This window comes from Excalfactoria chinensis, chromosome 2 (assembly GCF_039878825.1).
Source record: "Excalfactoria chinensis isolate bCotChi1 chromosome 2, bCotChi1.hap2, whole genome shotgun sequence".
NCBI classification, from domain to species: Eukaryota; Metazoa; Chordata; class Aves; order Galliformes; family Phasianidae; genus Excalfactoria; species Excalfactoria chinensis.
Window position 1 is genome coordinate 115,375,171 of NC_092826.1, and position 15,735 is coordinate 115,390,905.

Sequence of the window (15,735 nt, forward strand, 5' to 3'; positions counted from 1 at the left end):
TGCTGCACAGACAAACACAAAAGGCTTTCTGGTAGGTGAGAGTTTCTTTTTCCTGCCTGGCAGCAGATCCATACCAGCCCGCAGTTCTGCCTACACTCTCTTATATATTTATATGAAAACCAATGTAGCAGTCATTACTTGTCAGTGGCTTTTCCTCCCTGCCTGTGCTGCCAGCACTGACTGCTCAGAGGCAGACAGGAAGGTGAGGCTCTCAGGCTGTGCCAGCTAACAGGAGTGGTTTCTGCACCTGAGCCATTTGTTTACTGAGAACATGAGAGTCTCTCGGGCTGCAGCAGGTTGAGGCAGCCTCAGAGCTGGCAGATAGAGCAAGCAAGCCCAGCACTGGTGATGGTGCCAGGGAGCGTGCCAGATGCACCCATTCATCTCAGAGCAGATTTCAGGTTGTGAGAGCTTGCTTGGGCCAGCCCCAAAGCCAGGCTACTGCTTTGGCAGGAGCAGCCCAGGGCAGGGGACAGCCAGCCTCATGCATCAACTCACAGCCAGGGCTACAGAAACCAGCAGCTGCTGCAGGCAGCCTGAGCATCCTGGTGAGTTAGCATGGCACGTGGGGCTGCATTCCTTTCCTTGCAGTCTTACCAGGCTACTTGTAGAGAGCTTCTGATCTTGGGCTCACAGCAAGAGCCATCTGTATCTGTACTTAAACTCAGACACAAGTATAACTCCTATTTCTTAAAGACCTGCTTGCAACTTGCTAAGCTGTTCTCTGTATGCAGCATTATGGTTTTTCTACTTGTCCTCTGTGACAACAAACAACTTCATAAAGAACCCCAACAGCTTCCTGCAAGATCCTCTGATATCCAGATGTAGCAGCTGGTGAAACAAGTCTGAGAAGCGAGCAGTGGTGGCTGCACACAAAGGAGCCGCCTCTTGCTTTGGCAGGTAGGAACAGAATACAAGGAGCAAGCTGGGTGAAAGCAGCGGCCAGGCTGGGAGCCACACTCAGAGCACTGAGCCGCAGACAGTAGTTGCTGTTGGTTGGTTCAGGGGTCAGAACAGGTGAGGCCTCTAAAAGCATGTTTACGTGGCAACAGTGCAGAGCAGTGCACCATTCCTCACTGACAGCCAACAAGCTGCGAAGCTCTGAAGTAACTTAACCTGGGGAATATGGCAAAACTTGTGCGTTTTGAAGGAAATAGCAATTGCACTTTAGGGAATGGCTGTGTGTGGAGACAGCCCTGCTGCAGTGAACCACAGAGCCCAGCAGCACCGTGACAGCAGCAACCAAGACCAAACCCAGCACCTCTGGGAACAGAGCAGCGTGTCGGGGCAGCACAACAGAGGTCACCTCTACCCACCCAGGCCCCCTGCACCCAGCTCTGCCTGCTTGCATCAGTGCGGAGAGTGGCCAGAATCCAACCGCTCTTGGGTAGAACCCATCTTCCCTGTTGGGCTGCTCTCAAGGGAAGAGCTCCCAAGCTTGAGCGAGCCCATGGCAAACAACGGAACTGCTGCCTACCACGTGACTGCTGGGGTTCGGCCTGCGCAGGAGGCAGCAGCTTAATCAGCTGTGATAGCCTGGCCAGCCAGGAGGCCTCAGGCTGGAGAAATAAAGCCTGCAGACATTCATGCTCCTGCTACCTGCCAGGCTTTTTAATCCCGACTCCGGCAGATGTTAATCCTGGCACGGGTGGCTCCTAAAGAGCTTTGCTCTGAACTGGTCACCGGGTGCCCCGGGCAGGGAGCAGGGTGAGGACTTCCAGTCGGTGCCAAAGCCCACAGGCTGCGGGTTTTCCTCCTAACGTTTGGAGCCTGCTTACAGAACCAGCCGGGAGGGGAGAAGCGCCTCGGTTAAAATTTAAACACTTGTTCAAACAAAGACATCGGTAACCAGGGCCAGAAGGAAAAGCAGGGCAGGAGCCTGACGCAAAGCGCGGCTCTGAGCACAAGGGGCCAGAGGGCAGTGAGCACCTGCAGCCCCCGCCGAACTGGGCCGAGAGCCCGTCCCCACGCTTTTAATATCTGTCTGTATTCTGCTGCCTTTATGAGGAGTGAGTCATCGTGCGTCAGCCGACGATGGGCTTTACACAATTATTTATTTATGTTGAACCTCCTCCCCGCCCCCGCGCATCCCTGATCTCATCCCCCTCAGAAAACAGACGCTTTATGAAACGAGGGTGGAAAGCTGCATCCCAGAGGCAGCCCGTTGTCACTGCACGCAGTCACAGCTGCCCACCAGGAGGGACAGGGCCAGGCACCCGCACCTGCTCAGGTACACAGAGCCCTGGATACAGCACGAAGCTTTCAAAAGCCAGGCTGGAAAACATCCCTATCCAGCTCCAGCTACCACAGGGACTCTCCCCGATATATCCCTTGGCCATCGGCCACATGTATTTCTCCCCTTGCTGCTCAAAGCGGTGCTGCATCAGGAAACAAACACCGGGCTTACTGGTATGGGGTGCGGCAGGCAAACAGCCTGCAGCCATGCTAGTGGCTCCAGAGCAGCACGGTGTCACTGTCTGTCCCTAGGTTGAGCCGCCTGGGCAGAGCCAGCGCTGTAGGCTGCAGGGAGAGTGGGGTGCCAGCAGGGGCCACTGCGTTGGATTTCCCATGTGAAATCCCCTACCTGCTGATCACTCAGGCAGATTTTCCCAATGCAAAGCCAAGCCCTGCTCTCACTGCTCATCAGTCGCCCTCATAGCAAGGCTCTTGTTTCACGGGCCCGAGGCAGAGCAGAACACAGGAGATACTGGTGAGAAAGGAACACATCCTTCCTGGAAGGCAGCAGGAGGAAAAACAAATAAAGCTCCACCAGGAAGAGAAAGAAACTCCTTCCTTAGCAGTGACACCCAGCTGTCTCCATGTTAAAACTCATCTCCCAAGGAGAGAGCTGCAAGGTGCCAACTGCCTCAGCACGCTGCCCCAGGCAGCACAGAGCAGAGGACATGGGTGCTGAACGCCCAGCTCTGGGAGCAGTGGGGCACCACAAGCAGGTGCTTCCTGTCTGCAGGGTGAACTCACTGCCCCCACACAACCCCCGGTAACGCACTCTAGGTTTGCTCAGAGCACCCGCCGCCTCTCCCTGGATGGGTGATGGCAGTGGGGAAAACCAGCATCTCCACCGCAGCATCACCTGCGCACCCACAGAATAGCTGCTCTTCCCCTCTTTAAACCACCCATACGCTTCCCACCCCCTGGGCTCGGCAGACGGGGCAGCTCTCAATGCTAATCTCAACAGCCATTACGCTGTTCAGGACCGCCGGAGCCGCCAACCACAGCCCGCCCCAGACACTGCGCACAAAATGGCGCCGCCACGGCCGCCCGCCCAGGGCAGGAGTGCTGCTGGCTCCTACCTGCAGCCAGGGCACCCACTGCTCCTCCTTCCTCTGCAGCACGGGCGTTCGGCAGGACTTTGCAACAAAAGTCACCTGGAAGTGCGGGCAGAGCTGTGCTTCAAAAGATTTATTACATGTATTTGTACATATCTTACATGAATGGAATGTTAACGTACAACCTAAAAATCAATAAAAAAATATTTTCATTCATGATTATGTACTGGCAGACCATGGCAAAGAGTACCTTACAACAACTGAAGTCAACTTGCAATCATACCGCTCGATTAAAAAAAAAAAGAGCACATTTTACATCAGACATTGCAAATTACATTCTGGTTTCTGCTCAGGGGAACGAAGGAAGACATCTTGTCCATCACCACTGCACGGCATCGCAGGAGCACGCAGCTCACTGCCGCTCTGCAGGCAGGGCTGGGGAGAGGCATAGGAAGGGGGACATGGGCTGCCTCCAGCTGCAGGGCGGCCTGCCGAGTGGGAAGAGAGGCAGAGCGAGACTCTTGATCAAGTGATGAGGAGAATGCCGGAGCACCACTTGTTCCATGCCATGCCTCAGCCTGTAGAATTAACTGGCTCAGTAAAACATCCTCCCTACAGCTACCAAGCCTCCTTTCTTCCTGGAAGGTTGTAGTACTTTGGCAATATCAGCTAAAAGAGAATTCCGGACTGCATGGTAGGGAATGCTTCGGCATCACACACATGAGGAGAACACAAAATCATGCTTTGCTGTCTCCTCCTCTTAGCGTTTCACATCTTGGGAGCTCGTGACCAGTTATGTTGAGAAGAATTTACCATTACACATAACAAACCGGCAATGAAAAGGACAGGTCTGAGGGAAAACATGAAGAACGGGATTTGGCAACAGATTATGTACTTGTAACGTTGGGTTACGTACATTTGAGGCTGCCAGAATCGAGCAAATCCTACTTACCATTGCAAAATCTTTGCCAAAGCACACCCAAGGGCAAAAGTCTCTCAAACAAACATAAACAGATTAAAAGCTGCCAGGAAGATCGGCAAATAGTGGCCCCGCTGCCTGCTACTTACTATATGCTGGCAGCTTATTAGAGCAAAGCCAGAACCAAGTCCCATCTTCTTCTGGTGCAGCATATCCCTGTGATGGTTTATCTGAACAAGTCTTCAGCAAATTGTGCTCCACCACGCGGTCAGTTTACAGCTCGCCCCGCCATCAGCTCTGATGTACACAAGGACAAGGTTACTTCACAGAGCGCCACGCAGTGCAGCCAACAGACCACGTAGCACTCACGAGAGAACCAACTGCAACTTGAGGTAAGTTGAAACTCAAAACTCTGTTGTTTTATTTCCCCCCAATAAGCTAAAATGCCTTGAACCCGAATTCAAAATCATGTTAATTTATACTGAAGAAACGTCACAGTTTATATTTAGGAAGCAAATACTGGACACTGCTCTCTTGTGAATTTCTCTCACGTGTTATTTTGAGTGCCAAAAAGTAGGACAAGCTGGTGAAGCTGCTACAGAAAAAAGCGTGTTTGGTTGGTTGGGCTGTAGCAAAACCTGCAACAAGTCCTCTTCTAATAAGTCTCCTCCTCCATTACTCTGCGGATGTCAATGGAAAGCATTTCCAGAGATGGAGGGGATTACGGCCCTAAAACGCAGCATGTCTTCAGCTAGGCAAAAGAGAAATGCATACTAAAACAGCTTTTAAGCTTGGAGGAGTGGAATGTGAATCTCAAGATATAGAATTCTTCAAAAATGAGACCATCCTCCACTGGCACAGGTGAGCTGGGAGATCCCAGAGCAGCATTTCTGCATTGCCAGGTACGCGGTGCTCTGTTGGCAGCATCGCAGCTGCACGCGCGGAACTGGCAGATACAAAACTGCAATACCAAATCCACACAGATTCTCTTTCAATGTGACAAAGCAGCTACAATTCACAAAGGTGGCATGGCCTTCATCAGAACCAGCGAGAGCTTTGTTGGTGCTTACTACTCAGAGATAAGTAGTAGTGCCAAGTTCCCTGCGTTTGGGTGGAACGCAAGAAACGCAGCAAGTTTCTGAAGCCCTTAAATGGAAAAGGCCAAGAACACATCTCAGCTATTAGACACCAGCTGTCTATAAACAGCAACACAAAGATCCACGGTTCTGAAAGAAAAGAAAAACCTCTCTTCCACATTTGCTTGAGACTGCAGTCTGCTGGGAGTCTCCAGACTTTCAGCAAAGACTTAATTAAAAAGCCAGCGCTGCCTCCAGTGCTAGGAACTAGGATTAGTACATAAACCTGGAAACTAAGCTGTAAAACCTCATTTGCATCACAAAGGGGGTGAAGAAAGGGGAGAGAAACAGCTCACAAGTACCCACCCGCACCTTTGTACCTTACCTACATTTTCCACTTCAACATACTGCAGTACACTTACCCTTGAGTACAAAAATTACATTGATTACAACTAAGACCACGTTTGACGCTTTATTCTTCCCCCAAATACCACAGATCTGTGGTGTGCTTCAAGTTTTAGTTCCCTCCCCCCACGCCCTCATCACTGAACTCACAATGTCTAATGTACATGTTGAAAGAAAATTCACTCGACTACTTCATAAGGGAAGCGTTATTAGAGAGAGATCGATTTAGAAGAGACAGGACAATCAGTGCCCCGTGCTGACAGTAGCACGGCTCTCTTGGCATTGTATGGAGGACTGCTACACTCTGCTCAAATCACAGCCTCCTCCACTAAGAGCTTGAGAACACCAACTGCTACTCAGGACACGTAGGGATGCTACGAGCTCAAAAAACCTCACATTTCAGGACAGTGTTGAGTCTACTCTTCCCCTCTGGCAAGCAGCATGTCAGCATGTTTATGGCAGACCTGAGTATGGGAATTATTTTACACCCTTCCTTACTTAGGGAAGATATAGGTCAGATGACTGAAATACTGTGAAACAGCACAGACTTGGCAATTTTAATATATTTACAGGCAAAGAAGCATATCGCACCAAAATATAAGTTATTGCTTCTTGTGGACAAGTGTGGTATTCCTTGATTGAGACACAAGACTCGTTTGATGCTTATTTTTCCCTTCTGAAGCGCAATGATTCAGGACCATTGTGTGGAGGCTATTAAAATGAAGGTGTTGCCTACAATGAGTAATACCTACGGCATGGTCACCTCCAGCTGACCAACACAGCCGGTGACAGAACACTTACAAAGGTGAATTTCCACAGGCATTTTCAGAGTCAAACATCAATCTCATGCTTCCAAGTCATTTCTGGCTTGGTCTATATTACACATTTTGATAGAGGAAAACTTTCCATAGGCTTTCAGAAGAGATTTACGGATACCAAGAATTCAAAGCCAGCATCTAAGGCTGTCCCCCCATCAGTTCCTCAAACAGTGTGAAGTACTGCAGCTCTACTGTGCTGATGGAAGCAGGAGCAGACTCTTTTCCCCAGCAAAACCATGCTAGTGACGTGCTGGCCCTAAACATAGGACAGCAGTTCTAACTGTGGGTCTTTAAGCAACCGATTTGCATCTGAACACAGAAAACACAGGCGCTCAAAATGGCAATAAATGAACTAGGAATACAAACTACCAAAATCAAGCTTAAGTTGTAAACAGATTTATGTTTATAATATCTATCTACTTAATCCCCAAGCCAAAGACCACCTATGACCTTGGAGCACAGAACACCAAAACACTAACCTACCCGCTTACACATCACGTTTCTGCAGGCATGAAGCCAACAGCAAACACCAAACCAATGTAAATGCAACATCTTCAGTTTCAGTAGACAGTGGGAATTTAGAACACTTCAGAGTTGGCCTGGAGGCAACACCACTGTATTACGGGTGCTGTAATTCTTCCTGTTCCTCACCCTGTGTGAAAATACAAGGCAACACAACTTTTCTTAGCTAAAAAGGAAACCGCGCAGGGAACTACTGTACATGCGATATGACTTCCGAATTCAAGCGTGACAAAACGGTTCTGCTCCCACTGAAAAAGAGAATACAGCAGGGCTCCATAGTTACAGGTTCAGCTGAAACTGGTGATAGAAACCCAAAAGCATAGAAACAGCATCATCAATTAAGAAAACCATCTAGTTTGGACTCCTTTCTTCTTTTGCAGCATAACAATGGCAGTTTACAGTGCAAAATTCAGGGGAAACTGTTATCCAGGAAATAATTGCTCTGCAAGAAGACAGGGGAGTCTACTAACATGCACTGCACTTGTTCTCCTATATAGCAGCAGCTGCTCCTGTTCTTTGCCCTTTTTGATATGAATCGCAGCAGCAACAGAAAGAAATGCGTATGAAACAAAAACCAAGCCAGCAGAATTATGTATGTACGAGAAAAACATTTCAAGTGTGCAATTTATTTTCGCTATTGAAACCCACTAAAACTGCTGTCACAAATAAATATTCAGAAACTCTTCCCTGTACTGTGAAATTCAGATACTACTACGATTAGTTCTCGATATAACAGGTATGCTTCTAAGCCCTGATATCTCTTCCAGTTTGTCCTTTCTTCCCCTTTCTCTTTTTGGAACTGCGATACTTTACGGAAACTAATAGTCATCCACAAGTTTTACTTGCTGTGCCCCCTGGAGATGGCCGGAGATGCATGGAGCCTTGGTTATACCAATATAATACAGTCAAATAATAATAAATTAAACAACTGCAGGTGCCTTTTTAAAAAAGAAAACAAACCACACGGTCAGACGTCAGCCTCCACATGAAGAGACCAATTATTTAGATTGCAAAGTACTACAAATCCTGCCATCAAAAAACAAAAAAACAACAACAAAACACATTCGAACGAGGAAACAAAGAAAAAACTTGCACATACGTGTTTTAAAAATGCAACACGAATCCCACCTCGATGTTATCTCACCCACGCCCACGTTAATAAAAAACCCTCTTGCTGTGCCCACATTTGCAGTTCTTCATTTCCACCTCAGGAGGCAGCCTGGAGATGAGAGTAGTACGATAAAATAATTACCTGACACGTTTCTAAAAAAATACCCGTTAAACAAATTACCTTCACTGGCAGCACTTAAAGTTGGTAGTTCTCCTTTTGTTGTCCTACTAAAAAAAAGTTGCATAGCTGTAAGATTTTGCTTTGCTGCTTTCTTTTTGTGTGGTCGTTTGTTTTTCCTCACAAGCAGTACAAGAGAAGGTTTTAGTTACTTAAATAGCAATACAGTGCGCAGATTTCGACAACCCCTATAGCTTGGATCAATATAAATTAGTTACCTGTCCCAGATTTACTCTTTGGACTGCATTGTGACAAAGGTTTAATTAGAAAATTTTGACGTATAGTATTCCTGTGCAGAGAAGTTTATGTTTTCTGTTCTTGTAAAAGTGAAGAACGTAAAATAGGGTATGAATTCAGTAAATAAGGTCACGCTGTTAGATTACGCTAAAGTTTGCCATTTACTCTTCTTCAGCCAACGAGAAGGTGGAAACGTTCCCACTCGAAAATGGGGCCACCCTCCTGCAAGGGTCTCAGATAGCACGGATCAAACGGCTCAGCTTCCACTTGAAGCAGTAGGAAACGTGTCCAATAACCCGCTTCTTCACAGAACCAGAAGTTAGGCTGAAATTAGGAACTTTGGCCTTCAATATAAAATAGTGTCAATAGCGTCTGTGGGGGAGTAGATTGTTACAGAATGTGCAGCATTTTCAAAATCCCTGTGTGTCCATTGCATGAGTGTTTGGTATACTGAGCACTACTGGCAAGTAAGTGGTGTCCGCAATGCTTTTTCCATGTCAACGTCCATCTTTGCCTTTTTCAGCCACAAAGAACAGTTATTCTCAGGCCAGGCACGCTGTGTTCAGCAAGGGAACCTCAGATCTCCTATGTTTTCTGACCAGTGGAAGCAGCTGTTAAGAAAGCAGAAGGTAAAGTATCAGCATTTCAGCTATTTCAGTATCTATCACACAGAAACAGCACAAACACAAGTACTTTTACTTCCCCTTCTCCCAGAGCCCTCAATTATCGCCATCTCTGCTGTGAGCAAAAAAGGAAAGCAAACTGTGTTTAACACAAGGTTAGAACACTTATGAGCATTTACACAGACAAATGTGTTTACAAACAGCACGTGGATTACTTCCACAATTCAGTTGCTGGTGGCAATACGAAGCGTGGGTTGCTTTGTTTACTAATTTTAGCTCATACCACCTGACTTTTAAACTGCCATCCCTGCACCGGGATACCTCCCCTCAGGTTTTCTCTGCTACCTGTTCAACAATCCTAGTGCTGCAGCGTGACCTGAAACGTAGGTTCAGGAAGCAAAGTGAAACAAATGAACAGATGAATGCCAACGATGCTGTCTTCAGATTATGAAGGCGATTCTCACCTTCAGCAAAACAACAAAAATCAACTTTCACCTACTGACCAGAATTTCAGTTGTGATGTGGAACACTGATAACCAAACATCACAGAACCATGACACCGTTCCTTTGAGAATTATGACAAGCGTTGGTGTTTCACAATGCTTGGGAGCTGCAGTTCAATGCACGGTGAAGATTTAGAACCAGCCAACTCATGGAATAAACCCATCCTTTAAACCTTTGACAATGAATGCAGATCCAAACTTATTAACAACTATAAGCTGGAAATATGAGAACCTCTGTGGGATGGGATGGATAGAAATGTTGATTTTTATTTCTTTATGCTTTTATTTCTTTAAGCTTTCTTTCAGAAACGCATGCCACGGAATAGTCCAGAATTACACCGTTATGCTATTCTGATCTTGTTTCATCTCCATGGAAAAAAAATACTCTTTAAAAGTTAATGTTAAAGCTTTACTGGCACCAGCTTGCCACTTTCCAGCGCTAAAACTGGAATACATCATTTCAGACCACACCATAAAAGAATGCAAAACCCTTTTATATATTGTAATATACGTCATTATCTACTGATTAATATTGCAGTTCTGTGACGCATCAGCAAATTACAAATTATGAAAACAGCATCAAGAGCAATTTCAGATAATAACAATTAAAACATCGCGAAAATGTATGCATCTGAAATTAAATATTACCTAAGAACATGAATCTTCCCTTAATCTGATGGATGCTCCGGGCAAGATCTATTTACTTCAAACCATTCGTCTATGCAGCTGTCGGATGCAAGACAAAAATGAAAGAAATTCACATGAATATCCCAGTAATGATTCACAGTAAGTAATGCATATTAACTGGTTTCTCATTATTTCCACGTATGGTGGGATTTTATATTAACAAAGGAATGTATGTATAGGCATACGTGCATGTCCACGCTCTACATCTTTGTATGTCCATAAACAAAAAAAAGGAATATCTCATCATTCACCGAAAATTTAATAACCCCAAGCCAAAGCACTCCCTCTTCAGCCTAACAGTGTTAGACAAGGCTGTTATTACAAAAGCATGTGCAGTCCAAGCTTGATAGCTGTGACGTCCACTCCCAAAGAAGTGATTTTTGGCCTTTTTTTCATGCAAGTGGGAAAAGCTAACTGGGGAAAATGCAGGAAGACGTCACTTAAAAGTCATCCTTAGAATCACAGAATCACAGAATTGTAGGGGTTGGGAGGGACCTCTAGAGATCATCGAGTCCAACCCCCCTGCCAAAGCAGGCTCCCTACACCACGTCGCACAGGTAGGCGTCCAGGCGGGTCTTGAATATCTCCAGAGGAGACTCCACCACCTCCCTGGGCAGCCTGTTCCAGTGCTCCATCACCCGCACTGTAAAGAAGTTCTTGTGCACATTTGTGTGGAACTTCCTATGCTGAAGTTTCAGCCCATTTCCCCTAGTCCTGTCCCCATGCACTACTGAAAACAGACCAGCCTCGTGTGGTTACTGCTTGGTTTTTGCTGTTGCGAAGTGCAAAAAGCAACCAAGTTTTATTGGTTATTCTATAAATGCAACTGTCAGAACTTCTAGGTATGCACCATAAGGAATACTTGCCCTTTATGATATATGCAGAGGCAAGGCAGCCGTGCTATAGTATCTCCCTGCTGCAGCTCTTCCAGACATATTGCACACTCCCCAGTATCTTTGCTCAGCACATCCTCTGAAGAAAGAGAACAAAGTTGGACAGTCAAAAAGCAGACTAGCACAAGTAAAACATTCTTTATTCAGAACATCACAGGCAGCTGCAGAAGATAGTTCTTGTCCTGCAGAAAGTGCTGTCAAGGTGAGGTTGGGTCACACGTGCCATATGACGGAAGATTCCTGATGAGAGACATCTCAACAGCTCAATTTAAAATATGGTTACGGTTCAGTATCTGCTTGAACACAGTCATAGCTCAAAATGAAGTCCTGCAGTAAGACAACCGCACAGAGGGGATGGGTAGCCACAGTCAGCAGTCAGTAATCCTTGGGGGTTTATAGTCTCTCAGCAGATGCTCATCCCACCACAGACTGCTCTGATCCAAGCTGGGAAACCTGAGCTCTGAGCCAGGCAGCTGCTACATACTCAAACTGTGCTGCTGACCCCAGGAGCTAAACACTGGGAAAAGTCAGTACCATCATCCAGACAAAGCCTACTGACTTCAGGACTTTGAGGATTCATTCCGGGGGGGCTGGGGGAGGGGTTGCTTAGCCATTCCCTCCTCCCCGTGTTCAGTTATCTTGATGGAGGCTAAGTCCAAGCCTGAAGATAATATTTCTCCAGACAAGACACTGCAGTTAATTAACTAGGTGCAGATCTTATTAACTTCCTCCTTCTACACACTTGGCCTATCATTTGCTTTCTTCTCTCCTACTCATCTCTCTTCCACACATCTGCCTTTCTCTAACTTTAACCAGCCACTCCAGCACTTGTATTCCATACCTTTGACCTGAAGGTCCTAAATTCCTGGCGTTACTTTTATTTTTGGCATCATTACCAAATCCCATAAGAAATGAGGAGACAGTATGTTACTAAGAACGCATAAGAATTGCCTTTCAAATAGAAATTTCTGAGAAACTACATTGTTTTTAATAAAAACCTTCTCTCTCAGACACTGCTCTTAGCCAGAATATGGGATGCAGTAAGCAAATTATAGGTGCTTGGGTTTCTAAAAGAGTACTCATTCCATGCTGATCTTCATTGGTTATGCTTAAAAACACTGTATAATGCCACGTGTGCTGCTTCCTCATGGGGATATGTGAGATACCCCTAAGGAACTAATAAACAATACACACATCACAGCAAAGAAAACCAAAAACGTTTTTTACACACAACATTGTTATTTGTAGGCATCGTTTTAAGAAATTGCTTCTGTTTCTTAAGTGTCTGAAGATGTAAGGATTCAAGAACCGAAGAAGGAAAGCCATCTGAAACGATGCAAAAGCTGTTAAAAATTCATCTGTTGTCAAAAAATCCCAGCCTGCCCAGAAGAGGGATGCAAAGGACTTCCTTGACTATTATACTGCATGAAAACACATTAAAATATCTGACACCAGGAGACAAAGACTGCAGAGACAGCACAGTCCTGTTACAGAGATACGAATCCGCCTGACGCTCTCAGACACTGTCCTGAGAATGAGTCCTACAAGCAGATGGACTCTTCCCACAGCTGGGTCACTGGGAGAAGTGCCATTAATAAACCAAGCATATATCTTATACATAGCTAATAAAAGTCAAATTTCCAGAGTTATTTTTAATCAGATTAGCAACTGGCACCCAAAGCAAAACGGCACTGAGGTTCCTCCAGTGAATTAATTCCCAGCCTCCCTTCCCAGCACTCTCAAGAGGGAAACACTCAGTCAAGCTTTGATGGCAAAAATTAAAACGCTGTTCTGTAAAAAAATTAATAAAGGAAAACATCTCTGTGAACTGCTTTCATGTTATTCTCTACTGCCCATGATCTGGCTCATCACGTGTTCCACAGACTTCACAGCGCATGGCTCAGAACTTCTGCTGAGGGCTTTAACACAACTCTGCACCTTTTAGCTAACACCAGGGCGAGATGCCAATTTAAACAGCTTTATCTTCAACCAGCCCTGGTGTGTCTCTGACTCCCCTTCTCTCCTCTAGGGCTCTCATAATCTCTCTCCCCAGATGCTGCTGCTCTCCCTCTCGCCAATGCCAATCCTACCACCCAAGCCCCAGGCAAACGCCTTGCCTCCCTGCCTTCAGCCAGGGCTTTCCCCATGGGATGCAGTGGTCAGTGCAGGCCATGCTTGGCCCAGCCATGCCAAGAGCAACTGCTGCAAAGGCTGACATGATCGCTGAATGTGGCCTTTGGAAGGCAGGAAAGATTCTGTTAGCAGGATTCAGTACTTTTATTCATCTTAAACAACACAGAGTTAAGCACTTTGCACTTCTTCCATTACCCTGCGGATGCTAATAGGCACTCATGTGAGAGCAAAGCTAAGTACTGAAGAAACCGGTACCAAATTCCTAATTGTTATAAATGCCCAAGCACCATTTGGCACTGCTCAACAAAAGAAGAGAAGGAAGGAGGTAAAATTAGGGGAAAAAAATAAAAATAAAAAGAACATTACTGGGTTTCAACAATACTACATTTATAACGCTCTTATCAGTGTATTACCTAAATGGAAGTGGGAAGTGGAAATAAGCAGAGGCCACATTTTTCCATTTCACCCACACGTGCACACATACACAAACACTCACCACACGCCCACATCCATCTGCCTTGCACCAAACAGAAGGTAAACACTCCTCCACCTTCCAGCCATTGCAACAACCACTTGCTGGCTAAAGGCTGGTGTAAAGACGAACTCTGGCAGAAGAGCAGAGTATTTTCCTCCTGCGTCTGCACAAATACTTTTTCCTCCTCTATCCCTGCTTAATACTACAAGGATTTTAACTTCTGGTTGTCAGTAGTTTTTTTCTCCTGGAATCCTGCTTCTGTCTCTGCTGAAAAATAAACTATGTTCCATTTGTGCATTTATAGCAAGAGAAGTGGTACTGAAATCAAATACAATCATCCTGGCAGCGCTGCACGTCAACTTGATTAGAAACATTTTCTGCAACTTCTTAGGGATAAATACAACAGCTGCCAACTCAGCCCTGGTTAAAGTTACAGGTAACGCCTGTGATGAAACAGCCTGACTTTCAACTGAGGACTGGGAGCACATGCAACACGTACCCTATGGATGAAGTCATTCCAATCTGTGTTCCTGCTATTGTTTGTAAATACAGAGATAGCCCCAGACTCAGGAAATCGTGTAGCAAATCATGAAGGCTGCATCTGGATAACTACCACCTTAGAGCTGCAGTATTTCATTTCTCTCTGGGCATCCTGTGCAGCACAAATCAGAAAGATCTTCCATTTAATCCCAAATATACTCTTTTTTCTAGGGCTTCCAAACTGCAGTTTCCACGGAAGTTGCCCACAGCTCGTCTATCACTGCAGACAACACCGAAGTGCAGCCCATCATGAATACGACTGAAACCTTTTGAAATACACCTTCTGAACAATCAATATCTTATCAGCATGAAAACTGGCAAAGCAAGAGCCTTAAGAAGTCGAAAAATACCAACGAATCTTCATTAAGTAGTACACGCTACCATGCATGTGTTACACGTTCATTCATTTTCATTACTGATTACTCTCAGTTATGTACTAAATACTTGTTTTATTTATTCTTTTAGAAAGGTAAACTGAACACGTCAAGCTTTAGATGTCCTGAATCAATGTTTTTCACTCATTCTGCCCCAAATAACATACTCTTTCTTTTCTTTACGCGGGGCATGTTTCTTTGAGGCAGCTCAGGAACTGTCTTCATACTGGCTGCAAGCAAAAGCTTTCTCTCCTGGCCCATCCCCAGCACTGTTAAAGCCAGATGCGTCTTTGACTTGCTCCCTGCACTCCAATACTGTGGAGGGACAAGAGGAACCACCCCTGACTCAGCGTTCTCCAGCTGAGGGATGACCAGGTCACTCTTCTTCTGCTGGCCACAAAATTGAGGCAGGAAGACTCTCTGAAGGACAGCCAGTTTGTACAGCTCAACAGGTCCCCGGTGATCATGCAGTTGTCACTGCAGATGCTGATTTAGTCTCTCCCAGCTTTCCAAGCTATGAGATCCATTTAGTGAGGCACAGCTGAAGCTGTTGGCTTGGCTCACCTATGAAGCCTGTTCTTCATAGCCCTAAGCTGAAGTCTGCGTTGCCTTCAGCAAGAAACGTGTTCAGAAGAAATGCTGGGTTCCTGACCAGGAACACTTCTTACTCATCTGATACAAACAACCCCCCGCTGCTCAGAGGAAAAGGAATGATTTTTGAAGACCAGTGCCTTTCCTGGAGCCACAGCTAAGTGATTTTCAGGATTCACCAGCTCTAGAAAGAGGAGCCCATTGAAATTCAGCATCCAGCTTTTCTGAATAACTCGAATTCAGTTTCCTCTTATTCCAGTGGAAAAAAAAATAATAATATCCCCATTCTACTCAACTATATGAACATTGCCACTTTCCATTCATTTCCAACAAACACAACCTCAAACACCAATGCACAACTTGC

At 45.8% G+C, this 15,735-nt stretch overlaps 1 protein-coding gene across 1 annotated transcript in view; it reads right to left on the reverse strand.

Annotated features, from left to right (window-relative positions):
• Positions 1–3,412: 3,412 nt before the first annotated feature.
• Positions 3,413–15,735, reverse strand: part of ZNRF2 (zinc and ring finger 2) — a 54,742-nt gene continuing 42,419 nt past the window's right edge. Inside the window, exons 3-5 of the mRNA XM_072329844.1 lie at positions 11,232–11,337; positions 10,327–10,404; positions 3,413–9,163 (exon numbers count right to left, since the gene is read on the reverse strand). Coding sequence (XP_072185945.1) covers positions 10,347–10,404; positions 11,232–11,337 — 164 coding nt within the window. The 3' untranslated portion in view covers positions 3,413–9,163; positions 10,327–10,346. The remainder of the gene's footprint in view (positions 9,164–10,326; positions 10,405–11,231; positions 11,338–15,735) is intronic.